Source organism: Lynx canadensis, chromosome B3, assembly GCF_007474595.2.
Source record: "Lynx canadensis isolate LIC74 chromosome B3, mLynCan4.pri.v2, whole genome shotgun sequence".
In the NCBI taxonomy this organism is placed as follows: Eukaryota; Metazoa; Chordata; class Mammalia; order Carnivora; family Felidae; genus Lynx; species Lynx canadensis.
The window spans coordinates 133,300,521-133,315,640 of NC_044308.2; the positions used below are offsets into that span (position 1 = coordinate 133,300,521).

The following is a 15,120-nucleotide window of genomic DNA, read 5'->3' on the forward strand; positions in this document are numbered from 1 at the left end:
AAGAACCTTGGCGGTAAAACCTTTTTTTTTCCCCCATGAAGAACCCTAATGTGGTGACAACACCAAACATATCTCTTCTATTATGGACTTGTATTTATTTAAAAAAATGTCTTATTTGTATTGACACTTTTAGAAGCCAGAAATAAAGTCACATCTAAGCTGAGCTGGATTTCAGAGGGGAAATCAACTCCCTGAGGGGTATATTTACTATAAGCAGTAAAGGCTCAGATCATTCAAATGCATTGGATCACCATATACATGAGCATCAACCAGAATGCAGTGCCTCGAATGCTGATTCTACAGGGTGGGAAAAATGATGAAATTAGCTCAGGAAATGAGCTCGAACTTTTTTTAAACTGCAGGACTTCTCAGAGCCTTTAATATGCTAATGTGAACTGTCAGTCCCTAAGAGGGAGATGCAGTATTTCCCAAAAATATTTGCCCAGAGAGAATCAGAAGTCTAGGAAACATCCTCTGAAAGATGTGAAACTTCACTCCTGCCTTAAAAGGATACCACCTAAAGTATGAGTCCTACACCCAGGGAACCGCTTAGTCTCCTTTAAATTTTGGTAGGTGTAGGTTAAGTTTTATGGCATCTGTTTAGCTTATTTTAGGAAAATTCATGATTAGGACTGCTTTCCTATGCAGCAATAATGGTTGAACTGGAAAAAAAATTTCCAGATTCAACTGGTTCCCTCTACCTAAAATTCACAGACGACCCACACTGGGGAGGCTGAGTGCCTCACACTTCCAATCAGGCCACTGGGGCTGCTGACCAATCCACTGCATGCCCTTACTAGGGCATCTTTCCTACACTGCCTCCTTCTGTGGTCCCTCCCAGAGAAGTGCTGCCTCCTCATTGCTTAAGCCCAAGCTGCAGCGGAATGCATTAGAATCTTGGGAGAGATGGGAACTGGGGGGGGGGGGGGGGGGGGGCGGAGTGGGCAAGCACGTGGCAGCTTTGCGTCCATGTCATCTCAGCATTCCCAGCGGTCGACAACGACAACACACGTTCCGTGGTGGAGGGAAGCGTGATTCTGGAGGCCCTCAGAGAGGTTAATAGATAGATTGGTAAGCTACTTACTAACTGAAAAAAGGGAGGGGAAACCATGAAAGTATACTTCTGGAGAGTTGCCTTGGAACAACAAACCAAATCAAAAATTAAAACCAAGAAACAAAACATTTGAAAAATCAAAATTAAGGCTAAAAAAGCAAATAGAGTTCTAATAACCTTCCAACTGTTAAGTCTGGCTGTGTCGAATTAGATTTCAACTCAAGAGTGACACATGTTTTTCCACTAACAATGATTTTTTTTTTTAAACCAAAGAAAGGCCAACTGGGCATTCCCCTCTACATTGAAATGTTCACCCAGCACATGAAAGCTGACCGATTCATGTAATGTGTTTTGTTTCCAGGGCAGGAAATTCCAAAGGGAAGGGAAAAATAATCAGACAAGCACTTTTCAGATCTTTCCACCACTAACCCTAATCATGATTCCAATACTTTGTAGACCTCGGCCAGTTTTTGCTCCTATGAAGTCAAAGGATTGGGGAGAGACATTCGTAGAACTTGGGGCCTTGGCTATCCCTCCTAATGAAAGGAGCTGGGATTCAAATTCATTACAGTTTTAATCAAGAAATTTTACATTTATCAGTAATGTGTGGTATGTTTTCCCCTTCTCTAACAAAATGTTGTATCTATGGGGGAGAAAGATTCTTGGGCACTTCGGTCTTGGTGTAAAACACCTGGTTACTGGCTAGGCACTCTCTAAGGATGGGAAGATGGCTCTGGGTTTCACAAAGAATAAACAGTTGAGTCCTTCGTGGAATACAGCACATTCAGCAGAAAGCCCAGTGGGGGGCTCATCGCCCTAAAAATTCACTAATTCATCTGATATCTAGTGCTTCACTGAAGAGTCAGGACTTCAACCTTATAAAGTCTAAAGGAACACAGGAATCCTCGGGATGGTGTTGACAGAGGTGGGTTTGCCGTATAACAGGAGAGGACGGGCCAGTGGGAATGTATCATGCTATGCTAGAATGGTAAGATCCCATTTTAAGACCAAAAAACTGGGCAACAGTCAATGTGAAAAAAACAGCTTTTCTGGAAAAAACTGAAGGTGGCAATTGCCTGGAGGCATTGTATTAAGAGACAATGTCTATTTTAAGAAGTGGGTTAAAAACAACATAAGCAGTTTATAAACATTATCTTCATCTTGCGTTTCATAAAGCTGGGATTGCCACGAAAGCAAAGTTGAGCACACTTACTACACAGATAAGTAGAGCCAGAGTGTTTCCTGGTTTGGATGATTTATTTTAGATGATAGCCTCATTTCTGCCCCGGCTTTGTGCGTGTGTGAGTTTAACACAGCAGCTTTACCATCCAAACGATGAGCACATTAGAGGAAGCAGTTCTCTCTGACAGCGCCTCCCCTCAGGGGCTTTTGTTCTGCATATAACTGAGCATCTGGGACAAAGATGAGCCCTTCTAAATTATGGATACAGAGATTAAATTTTCTGGCAGTGCTTTGGGCAAAGTGGATGTTAAATAAATAAGTGAAAGGAAGCAAGGCTGTACCTCCTAGGGGGAGACCCACAGTTGGGTCCCATCTAAGGACCTTACTGACCAGGGTTTCATTTTAGTACAGGAATCTCTCTCTCTCTCTCTTTTTTTAATGGACAGGTCCCCAAACACTGTAAAAGAGACTTTCAAATTTCTGTATTATTTAAAAGCAAGATCAGATTAAAATACCATCCAATTTCCCTACATGATTTCATGGGTTTTCACCCAAACCCTACATTTTCCTTCCTAGCAAATGGAAAACAATTTATACCGTTGCTTCCCAAGATGTGGTGACCCACTGGCTTTGGAATCCCAAGTGGGTATTCTGTAAATCCAGGTGCCTGGGCTCCAGCTCAGGCCTACTGAGTCATAAGCTATAGGGATGGGGATCAGGGGATCTGTGGTTCTTAAAGCTCTTCGTGTGCTTTTGATGGACAGTAAGTAAAGTTTGAGAACCACAAACTTAAAGGGCATACGACCATTATCTTTAGGATATCACCTTGATCACTGTATGCTTGTCGAATTAATTTCTAAATAGAAAATCAGAAATACACATAAATAAGTTATTGGCAAAATGTTCTAATTTGCCTTTTTTAAAAATAGCGTTTTTATGCATTAACATTAACTCCAGGAAAGCATACAAGTAACCAAGGACAGGACGTAATTGTCTAGAAAAGCTTCTGTTATTCTGCTCAAAACAGGTTTCCTTTCCTTTTCAAAGAGGAGGTTGGAACTTGGGCACCAATGTCTCTTTCTGCCCCAAACAGTTCTTGGACTTTTTAAATTAGTAAGATTTTCCCCTCAGATAAATTTGATGGGAGTTTCCTATTCAGCTTATCAGTTAGGAAGATTATCAGAAAATGAAACATCAGGCAAATGAAGCAGGTCTAACAAGAAAGGAAAAACCATAAAGCATGTTTACACAGAGAGGGCTCCTGGCGGGGACCTGGGTCATTGAATGAATGAGCTGCAGGGGGCCACACAAAGGTGTCAGGTTTGGGAGGAGAATGAAGATGAGGAGATACAAACAGGTGGAGAGGAGATTCGGTTCTTGAAAGAGAAGAGGAGGAGGAGGAGGAATCTGACACTAAAAAAGTGAAAGAGAAAAAAAAAGGATAAAGGCAAAAAAAGCTTTAGAAACACAAAGGAAAAAATAAACTAGCTTTTCATATACTCACATAAGCTGCAAAGAAAATGAGGTCATGTAATAGACAATCATTCCTGTACTGGACAATAGCATACAAGTGCTTTTCGAAGAAAACAAATTTGTTGTTTTTTTTCCCCACTGGTTATTTAATTGTTCTGCAACAACACCACAGAATAAAAATAACTCAGATTTACCTGGGCACAGACTCAGCAGCATGATCCAATGACCATCTCTAACCTACAATATCCAGGACATTCTAGAGGAAACCGCTTTTCATTTGGAAAGGTGCAGTAGACCTTGGTTATTCCTGGACTTGTTTTTTAGGAGAAGCCCTTATATAAAGTTTACCTGAAAGGTTAGGTTTTCCTAGGTAGAGATACTGAGGTATGATGATATGTCTTAGTCCCAGCATCGTGACAACAGAGTGCTAAGCTTTCTAAGTTGGTCTGTGGTTCGGTGCACAGGCTGGGGCAATTTGAAAAGGAAGCTGTTATTGTCGCCTTCAGGTCTCACAGCTGGAGACATACACAAGTAAGAGGGAGACCACCTTTCCCAGACACAATGGACCAAACTTTCAAGTTAAAAGAATGACTTTGCTTTGGACAGGTGTCCAGTGATATCTACCAATGATTAAAGATAAATGTCCTTACTCCACATCCTGTTTTGAAGGCAAAGGAAGAAAAAAAAATTTTTTTTTTCATCCTCTATTTAAGGAACTACCAACTTATTCCTAAGAAAAGACAATGATTCATAGCTTCAACGTTAAGACTGTCACTCTATTTGATTCCTCTTTTTCCATGGCTGGGACCTATCAGAGGTGGGGGAAGGGGGACCAGAGGTGACACTGAAAGGGAAAACATGTTGTTTAGGGGGATTTTTCAATTTGTCACATCCATTTAATGAACCCAATGCCCACTTTCTTAGCCACAGGGGACTTGGCCAATCCAAAGCTTCCAGACAAGAGTTCCCCTGATGTTATTCCATAGATGTTCATGTGGACAATTTCGGAGGTAAAAAACCATACCTAGTTAATTAACCACTTCCAACATCAATAATGCTGAGCCTGCACCTTATAATGACCCAGATGTATAATAATAGCATTGGACTTACATTTTTAAAGAGTTCTTATCTATTTGACATGTACACTGAAATTTTAGGACACAAAATATGATGTCTGAGATGTGCCTTAAAATACTCTGCAAGATCTAAGTGTGGGACAGGAGAGGTGGATGCAAAAGGAATACTGATTGCTGAAAGCTGGTGGTAGGTACGTGGGGATTCATTATATTAGTATCTCTATTTTGGGTATGTTTGAAGATCTTCCACAATAGAGAAAAAATTTTTTAAGAGGAGATACGTTTTTGTTCTTCAACACCCAAACAAGTAACCCAAGAGGGCCTATCTGCACGCTGGCTGACTGAGAACGGACAGGGTCATGGCGGTGGAAGTTCGCCATGGCTCTGGCCGCATCGTTGCCGATGCCAACGCTGTGGCTTTGCTAGTGTCACATGCCTGTGCCCTTTAAATGAGGGAGTTGGGGAAAGAAGAGAAGAGCAGGTGTTGCATGGACCAATGCTGTTAGCAAGATGTCACCTGCAGGGCTGGGTTCTCTCAGACACTTTGTTTTGATTCAGGAGCATTTCTACCTCGGGTAAGTTCCTTTTCTCTTTTTCTCTAAGCCCAGTTGCTTTCCGAAATGAGCAGAGCTGCAGTGGATACTCAAAATTAGCCAGCCTCCTCCCTCACGTGCACTGAAGACTGTGGCAAAGGGAAGGAGGAAGATGGCCGAGATCCCCCGCCGGACGGGTTAAGTCCAGAGTGTGAAGTGCGTGCGCCATGGAATGCTACGTTGTTGTAAAGAATGTGGACATTCTGTACGGATGGATACGGAGGGGTCTTTAGGACATGCCGTGAAGTGAACCGAGCCAGGGACTGAACAGCACATATACACAGTATTCTGCTATTTGTCGTGTGGGGGGACATGGAAATGATATCTCTGAATATTTGAATGCAAACACACTGGAAGGGCAAACCAAAAAGTCAATAAAAATGGTTGCCTTTACGGAAAAACCAGACGGGGGTGCGGGGATGGGAGTAAAAACTTCTCTAGGGCACCTTCCGAATCAAAACCTAAAATCTGTGTGCTGTTCACAAGTTAGGCCATCCACACAGGTGTATGAATGAGAAGGGGTTGGCCCTCTGACTGCTCCCCCACCCCCCAAGCTGAACTACAGAAAACTGGGCTCTAGTAACCGAGATGGAGGCACACTTTCCATTTTTACGCGAGCCTCCCTAAATTTCGTCTCTTTGCTTTCAACTGTCATTTCAGAATGTACTACCCTCATTTACAACCAGGGGGCAACTGGCAAGGCCTCCTGAGGTGGCCTTCCATTCTTCTGATTCCCTGGCCTCCTGGGTAAGTAATTGGTGCTGTGTAAACCAAGAGTTTGGGGCTCTGGGGGCAGGGCTGGGGAATGAAGTCTTGTAGGGATTCCTGCAAGCATCATCTTGTAGGGATACTACAACAACAACAGTAAAATGGTCAGTGGCCAGGCCTGGGAGGCTGTGCTTCTCTCCTGCTGGGGGCAGGGCACCTGTGCAAGCAATCCAGACTCTAACCACCTGGGACCCCCGGAGTGAGTGACGGAGCAGATGCATGAACCCCTGCCTGTGCCACAGACACACCCCTCCTGGACGCTATGGCACCTGAGAAGGCTCAAACCTGAAGAGGGAGATTCTTGAGGTCTCTAGGGAGAATGTCCCACGGGGCAAAGGGGAGAACAAATAACAGGGTCTCTCTTATTTTCTGCCACTCTCTGTATTTAATGCGATGTGGCATTCGAGCCTTGGGACTTCAGGGGAAATGAAGGTCCAGGCCAGCTGGAAGGAGAGGGGGTCTGCATTCAGTAGGACTGTCCTCCCAGGGTGGTGAGGAGGGGTGACGGGGGAGGAAGCCCTGGGCAGACGCAGCAGCTGTTCTGAATCAGCCAAACTGCTGCAGGTGCGGCCGTGAGCTTCCCCTCCTCGCCACCGTGTCCCAGCCTCACCTTGCAGCGGCCAGTCTGGACAGCCTTTCCAGCAACGAGGGCTTACACGGTGTCTCTAGGAGCACTTCTGTGCTACTCAAAGCCAGAGGCCCCCCTCCAAGGACTGCTGGTCAAGGGGAGGGAGGCGGTCAGGCCACTGCAGGGTCGGGGAGGGGGAGTTTCTCTGTGGCTTGGTGGTCTGCATTTTGAGCACAGGCCGCCAGTGTTAAACCGCATTGATTTGCAATTCATGCTGCATCTAATACCCAACACTCCTTTGACCTAGGAACCCTGGGGCCCTGGGGGCAGACTTCTGAAGACTGCAAATTTGGTAAAAGGGAGCCTAGCACAGGAATGCTGTTTGCAGGCAGCTGTTAGCATGGGCATGGGCCTGGGCGGGTAGCACATCTGGCTCCGAGACGTGGTGTTTCTTCCATCCTGCCAGGGGCCGGATCTTCCAGGAGATGGCTGTGCACACCTCAGGGCTGCTCCCTGGCTTTCTCTGGAAAGGCTTGGTCAGGAGAAGGACTGGGAGGCTCCTTCCATGAAGCCAGCCCATAAAAGAGCAGGCATACCCAGAGGGGGATTAAAGCCTTACACAGACTGCCTCTGCGGGGCAGGGGGAGAGGAAGCAGGGCCGGCTTTCCGATGATGCTGTGAAATGGTCTCTGAGGCTCAAAGCAGAGGGAATTTCTTTACATCCTCCAAACTGCCCCTGGATGGTCGGTGTAACTGTTAGCATTACTTGTTTGGAGGTTTGGAAATGACAGAGGTACATTTGTTCCTCCTTACCCGGCAGATGTGGAAGCAAAAATGACGAGGTGTACCTATTTGCTCAGAGGCAGTGAGTGCAGCAGGCCTTCACGTGGGGACAGGGGCATCAGAAGCTCGGAACCCACCTGCGTCCCTAAAGGGCCTTTTGGCCCAGGGTGGGGGTGGGGAGGATGTTCCTATGTGCTACTGATTAAAAATCAAAACCGATTTCAGCAAGGTCTGAAACCTAAAGAGAGAGAGAGAGAGGCAGACAGAAAAGCAGAGGGGAAGCTTCACGGGGATGGGAACGATCTAATTTTAGTTTTGAATTTTGGGCTCTGAGAACAAGGGGAAAAATAGAAAAGATTTCAAAGAGCTCTGCCGGGCAGGCACTATCGCAACCCCCACTGTGAACACACACTTGAAGAGACGCTGGAGAAAATGCGCCTCGATTGAGTTTAACCTAGTTGCGTGAGGAGCGTTTCCAAGCCCAGTCCCTGGCAGTCTCCACCCCACGCCACTCGGGGCCAGGCCCCACGTTCTCGTGGACACCGTTTCGTCCCCTCTGGTCTGTTATTCTCACCTGTCTCGGGATCGCTGAAGTCTGGCAAAGTAATTGTGTTAAGCTGTCGTCTGTCAGCAATGGTTCTATCTAAGAGGCTGCTCCCACGTCCAGAATCACTGCAAAACACAGCTGCAGAGGTCAGTCATTTGAAGGGGGGCAGGGGAAAGACACAGACTTAACCACCACTGACCCTGAAGTGCAGTAACACCCCTTTTGTGCGTTTTCGATGCTCTTTAACACTCTCTCCGTTGACGACCAGGCATCCCGCTTGTGGCAAGGCCTGGGCTGGGATTACTTTCCATGTTCACTGTCACAAACACACGTAAACCACACCCACAGACCCTTGCTAATTTTCGCCCTTTTTGTGTCATTATAAGATACAAGAAAGAAACTTTGAAGGCAGGTTCTCGAACCACCTTAGAATGGGGAACCCACTGGATTGGCATTCTGTGTTGAATGTCTTGCACCTCATCAAGCCCGTAAACACACACCGTCCTCGAACTGCTTTACTAATCAACGGTCTACACCTCAGCCCTCACTGCCCAGGGGAGTCACCTGCCTGGGGCATTTCTAGAAGACTCTGAACCCTAGGCCCCTCTCCAGACCAAATCCATCAGCATTTCTGGGGCAGTCAACATTTTCCCAAGCTCCCCAGATGGCTCTGATGTGTAGCTGGATCTGAGAACCCCTGGCCCCTGCTTTTCCTTTCCAAGGGCAACCACAGTCATGGCCTGGTTTGTGTCCCTACTTAACACAGGAGGGAAAGGGGCTGTGAGGTCACACAGGCCAGCTGCACCACCCCTCCCTCCCCACCTTGCTCCCACAGAACGGGCTTGGCACCATTGGTTGGCAAGTCGCTTGGGAGACCACATCAGGCCCGGGTGGAATGAAACACAGGTAGCGGACCGGAGCTCATACAGACTCTTGTTTTCTTTCGTTCTAAGAAGCTTGTAAGCAAAAACAGTTACATTCTTCCTTTTTTCCTCTATCATGAGATTCCATCAAAGAAGCTCCAAAAAGCAGCCCATCTATCTCTTGAGGTTTGAGTCTATCTATAATGCTTTTCTTTGCATCTATTTTGCTTTGTCAGTCTGGGGGCTCTAGGAGTGGTATTTTGTTGTTGTTGTTAAGAAAGTTCAAATTCTATAATAAAGGGACACAATTTCCTTCCTGCGTGCAGCTGTTGCTAAAAGTGATACAAACAAGATTGGTATGAAACTTAATATGGTTCTCAGGCTGCAATTTCCACGTCCAGTGATGTAGTTAGAGAAATCCACAGGAAACAGATGGAAACTTGCCTCAGTACAGACTATTTGTCAGCCTATACTTATTACATCATTGGATACGCGTTTTTTGGAAACCGCTCTATTCATTATTTCCGCAATTGAGAAATAATAAATGTCTCTGAGCAGAAGACAGCACAAAAGTACATGCAAATGTGCATTAATCACATTACCGACTGAACAGTTCCAACATTGGTCTGTTCATGTATATGTTTTTAATATACATATGACAAAGATAGTACAAAGAGTTGTCTGAATATGGCAATGGCTCCTCACTTAGGAGCTTTCCAGAAGATGTTATCTCAACATATAGTGATATATTTTTTTTTTCAATCTCCTGGGGGATTCCAGGCCACACAATAAGGTGTTGGCATTGCCAAGGAAGGATTCGCCCGGCATTTTGGTGGACCCAATCTGAGGAAATGGATCAGAAGTGTTTGTTTTGGCCCTAACCCTCCGGGCTTCCCATCTTACCAAGTTTCAGAGCCCAAGGTTGGCTGTCACATGTGCTGCTGGGTCCTGGGAGCCAGCCAGGGGGTGGGGGTGGGGGTGGGGGGGGGGTCATCTGGCTTCTTACTTTCTATCTGTCCCTAACAAGTAGGTCACTTGGGGTCTACTTTCCCTGTCAGATGAAGATAAGGGTTGTCTTCCTACATACAGCTTTGCAAGGCTGAACTGAGGTCATGTGGTCACAGCGTTCAGAAGATTTGTAACTTTTGGGTATATTCCGTGCATCGTTATCAATATACATACCCATACATGCAGCTGAGGTTAATACGGCTGGCTAATTTCTGAGGACCACTTATTCCTTGCATTCTGGTGCAATGATAAGGGTGGGAAAGCTGATTTAAGGGCCTCCTGCTCTCAATGTTAGAAACTGCAACCAAAACCCAAATCGTGACTTGTGAGCCTTACCCACTGGTAATGACACAGGATCGACTTCCCCTCCACCAGCCCATAGTTACAACCCATAGTGCGTGTTCCATAGTTCCGTTTGAAAACAGTATATAAGCAACAATTCACTCTTCAAAATGGAGATGGTTTTGTTTCCACCCTGAATGCTGGGACTGAGAATTTGGCTGGTTGCTTTAAGCAATGGTTAGTTCTACCTTTAGAGGGTACGGAGTCTTAACCCATCAAGATTTGCCTTTGCGATGACCTCTGGAATGTGGAGGAAGGGGCAAAGGGAGGCCCTGGCCAACCCTTGAGTTTCTTTGACTTTCTCTGGCCAGTGTCTCTTACAAAAGACTTCCTCTCTCCCTCTGGGGCCTGTTTGGGCCCCTCCCATGGACCACCCTCTGCCACCTTACTACCCAGTTAGTAGAGCCCAGTGCTTTAGGCTGCCAGGAGCACCTCTCAAGGAGGCAAGCAGGAAGGGAAGCAAAACCATTCCTGGTCAGTGGTGCTAGGAGACAGTTTAGGGGGAGGACAGTGGCAGGAGCCCCAGATCCATGGTACGTAAGCTACAGATCTCCATGTAGGCAGATGCACAGGTGTGGGTAACTTCTGTTCCCCGCTCAGACTGAACATTTAGAGTGCACTGTAGTGACGGTTAAAGTTATACCAGACACTGGAAGCTTCTCTTGGAAATCCTCTCTACCTTCCGTGGTACGCAGAGGTGGCCAGACGCAAGAGGCAAGCTGGCAGCGGGCTAGGAGTCAGAGTCCGGGAGTTCTTGTTGCCACCCAGCCTCTCGCCAGCTTCTGAACTAGCACGTGGCACACATAAGTGCCGGGTGTAAGAGAGGGGCCTGGGACAGGACACCAGAGAGGGGCAGGTGGGAGAGGAGATGCCTGGTGTCCTCCAGGCCTCTTACAGCTGGGTAATAGGAATCAAGGTAAGCTCCCAATATCTCTGACCCTCAATTCTCATCAGTAAAATGGGTATGAGAGAACATGACATTTGCCCGTTTCATGGGGCTGCTCTGAAGATGAAATGACAGCCCGCTTTGTAAACAGAAAAGCTTCACCAAAATGCTCTGGACCTTCTGTCGGTAAAAATGTTAAGTGCTGTTTGTTAGTAAGGAATAGGACTGAGGAAGAAAACATTTTCTTCCAATTACATGGCTACATGATGGAGATGGTCCCAGTGGTAGTGGCAAGAGGGAGAAAGAAGGGGTTAACAATAAAAAAATAAAAACAGGGGCGCCTGGGTGGCTCAGTCTGTTAAGCGTCCAGCTCTTGATTTCGGCTCAGGTCATGATCTCGTGGTTCGTGAGATCGAGCCCTGCATCGGTCTCTGTGCTGACAGCACATGGCCTGCTTGGGATTCTCTGTCTCCCTCTCTCTCTCTGCCTTCCCCCGCCCCGCTCATACGTACTCTCTCTCATGCGCGCACCCTCTCTCTGCCCCTCCCCAGCTCGTGCTCTGTCTCTCTCAAAACAAAGTAAACATTGGAAAAAAATTTTTTTAAATAAAATAAAAATAAAGGAAAAGAAGTTGGTTGCTGACGCAGGTTGGTGCAGGAAGCTTTGGTGTTAGACCGGGGCTTGAATCCTAGCTCTACTGCTTGTCTGATTGGGAAGATGGAGGCAAATTATTCAGACTTGTTTATTTTCTATAAAGCGGAGAGAACAGTAGTGATTCTGCAGGGCTAACGTGCGGACTGAAGGTAAGGCACGAGTGGATGGCCCAGCACAGCCATGGCCCAGGGAAGGGTCACTCAGTTCGAGGAGGCTGCTGGGGCCTTCTGGGGGACGGGGTGCTCTGCTCACAAGCCACCCTGTTCCCAGTGGCAGAGTCAAAATGTGCAAGAACCAAAGGGGCTTGCTACTTTACTGGGAGAGAGGAGACGGAACAGGAAACGGGTTTCTCTCCTAAATGCACATAAAACTGCACACCCAGCGAATAAACCCAGGCTCCTGAGATGACACACACCTTGCCACATGTACACTGGAGAGAACGCCTCCCCCCCATGCTGCTCACAGCAAGAGATGCGTTCTCAGACTGCGGGTGGAGCGCTCTCTGCAAGCTGTCTGAGGCTCAGTTCAGCCACTAGCTCGGTGTGATTTTCCTTCGAGCAAAAATACAGAGCGAGTTGCAGAGAACACGAAAGCCACGTTGAGTCTCCGTGTGGCCCGCTACTGCTCATACCATCCTCTGTGCCTCACCGCCTCCCGGGCTCTGGAGGCCTGTGTCAGCCCCGGGATGGAGCTGGGAGGGGGTGGGGACAGCGGGAAACCCTGGCAGGTCGAGCACACTCAGAAATAAGGGCGCCCTGAGTCAGGAAGTCAGTGTGGACCTTCTCTCGGTACAAAGCAGCCACTTCCCAAGATGCTTTCTGCTGTTTTCATTTTCGTTTTTTTTTTTTTTTTTTTTTTTTTAAAGCAGGGATGCTTCTCATGCATCGGTTCATGCAATTCTACCCTCTTCTGAAACCCTGTGTGACCTGATCATAGACTCAAGGCTCTTGGACCCAGAGCTGCCCTTATCTGGAGAACTAGGAAGTATGTGATCCCTTGTCAAGACACAGCCCTCTCCTCTTTATGCTTTATTCTGTTGCCAGGGTCACGTCTTGCCTGACCACACTGGGGAGGATGTCTAAATTTGCGCAATGGTAAGGCCTACAGGAGAAACATTTATTTATATCCCAAAGAAAATAAATAAAGTTAAAAAAACAATCAGGAAGCTCCTTAATAAGGGGCTGCTCGATTGCCACCCGTCCCCCCTCCCTCAAGGCTCTCTGAGTAGCAGGAGCGAGAGCTCCGCCAACTGATGGGTCCTCCTCCAGCCCCCCAGCCCCCGCACACCCCACCCAGACTCTGCCTCTGGAGCCAGGGTCCCTCCCTGCTCCGGCCCCGAAAGATCCTTCAGGAAACGGAGGAAGTATGGACACACAGCCCAGGCATTTGGTTAAGTATTTTTAAAAAGCTTTCCAATTCTGCTATTTTTTTCTCCTCACATTCAATATTCTTGGTTGCTAAGTGGGAGGAAATGTGGGGAGGTGGGAGAGGTGTGGAGAACGGAGGGAAAATTGGCAATGTGAAGGCTGATGGGTGTATTTTCTCATTTCTAAAGGGGGTACAGGCAAAGGAATGCTCCAGCACGGAAGCAACCAGCTTGGGGAGCGTCTCCTGTTAGCTGGGCTTGTGGCAAAGACTCTACCCCAAATCCTGCTGCTTCTGGTAAGCCAGGAGCGGGGGGCTTTTCGGGAACATAAGATGGGCATTTTCTATTTCTGCTGGCAGACTCAGAAAAGGAGAATTAATTAAAATGATCTTTATTTTCAGAACATATCCGCAAAAGGGAAGAGGCCAGTTTCACGATTATCTTTTCACGGAGAGGAAGATGGGGCATGAGCAGTCATGTGCCACAGGCTATGTGAAGGGGACTCCTGTCTAATTGTTGCGACTCCAGCGATGCAAGGGTCGCCTGGCTGCCCGCTGGGCGTGGAACTGGACGGTGGGCTGGCTGTTCAGGGTGAGCTTCCTCCCGTCCAGCTGCACTGCCCCCAGGCCTGTGGTCACAAGTCTGTCGAATGTCAGGTCACAAACATCCATCCCCTAAGAGGGCCCTGATTTTGAATATAGTTTTTTAACTGCAGAAACTTCTATAAAACAAAATCCCACACGGAACCCCACCTGTACTCTGTGGCCTCCTTAGCGCCCATCCCACCAGCGCTCTAGGCCAGTGGCCTATTGCCTCCTGGGGGACTGTGCTGGGCTAGTGACACATTTATGACACATTTACGATGTGAGTTGAACATATTTAGGCTCCTGACTTTTAAGAGCCTAGTGTGGGCTGTCCGTACATCTTGCTATGAGCTTGAAAAACGTTCCTAGTGTGTCTGAGCAGTTGTCTGAGTTCACTTGAATTATTAGGTCCCTTTTCATTAAATGACGTCCTTCATAAGGCAGGACACACACCGGGAAAAACTGTTCAAGACTTGAAAAAGGGCACAACAGGTTACTGGGTGTCTTACAGCGGTGAGCTGGGGGTTGACTAGTGAACCTTCTGCAGGTTATCTGCCTCTGTGGGCAGATGAGATATGACTGATTTCTACCCTGCAAAAAAGATGACCCCCAACCATATATTTCATTGTTCTATAGGATCCTATCTTTGCATGTCCTTGCAAGTTCATTTTAGCATATCTATCTTTTGCAAATTCATTTTAGCGTTATCTATTTTTTGAATTCTTCTCTGAACCAGTCTTAACATCTTACTGGTTCCCTCGTTAATGAGGTAAATAAAATCTCGATAGGTCCTTGTTTTGTATTTGAGCCATGATTTGAACTGTTTGAAAATCATGCTTTATCCTGCCAATAGTGATACAGTGATTTCTACTCTCTTTAGAAGGACGCGGCCTATTGTCTACGGAGGCCTTTTAGATATTACCATAGGAGCCCCATCTGGAGTATACAGTTGACGAGTCTATCCACAAATTACCCGAAAGATGGTAAGACTTGTCAAAGAAGTTAACTGAATGGCTGGTTGAGAGGAATCAGATAGAGGTCGCCCATGAACCGGGCCCTAGAGGGGCATCGCAGCAGCAGCCGCAAAAGAAACCCACGGTGTGGGGGCCTCATCGGCCACTGGAAGAAAATCCCCTTAAGAATGGAGTGTGTGTGGCTCCATTGCTACCATCCGCTAAATGCCCATCGGCGGCGGCACTGTGGGGCGGGGACCCATGCAAACACCACACAAAGCAGGCGCTGCTGGCCTCTTACCTGGGGTTGGTTAGGTTGTAGCAGGATTTCCATATCTGCAACATGTGCTTACAGGTGAGGAGCGCCTCATCCGGGCCCCGGCACAGTGACTCCACCTTCACTTTGGAAAACAGTAGTCT

At 47.1% G+C, this 15,120-nt stretch overlaps 1 protein-coding gene across 1 annotated transcript in view; it reads right to left on the reverse strand.

Annotated features, from left to right (window-relative positions):
- The window catches only part of TTC7B (tetratricopeptide repeat domain 7B), a 254,369-nt gene that overhangs the window by 55,971 nt on the left and 183,278 nt on the right, over positions 1–15,120 (reverse strand). Inside the window, 2 exon segments of the mRNA XM_030319778.1 lie at positions 8,072–8,169; positions 15,002–15,118. Coding sequence (XP_030175638.1) covers positions 8,072–8,169; positions 15,002–15,118 — 215 coding nt within the window.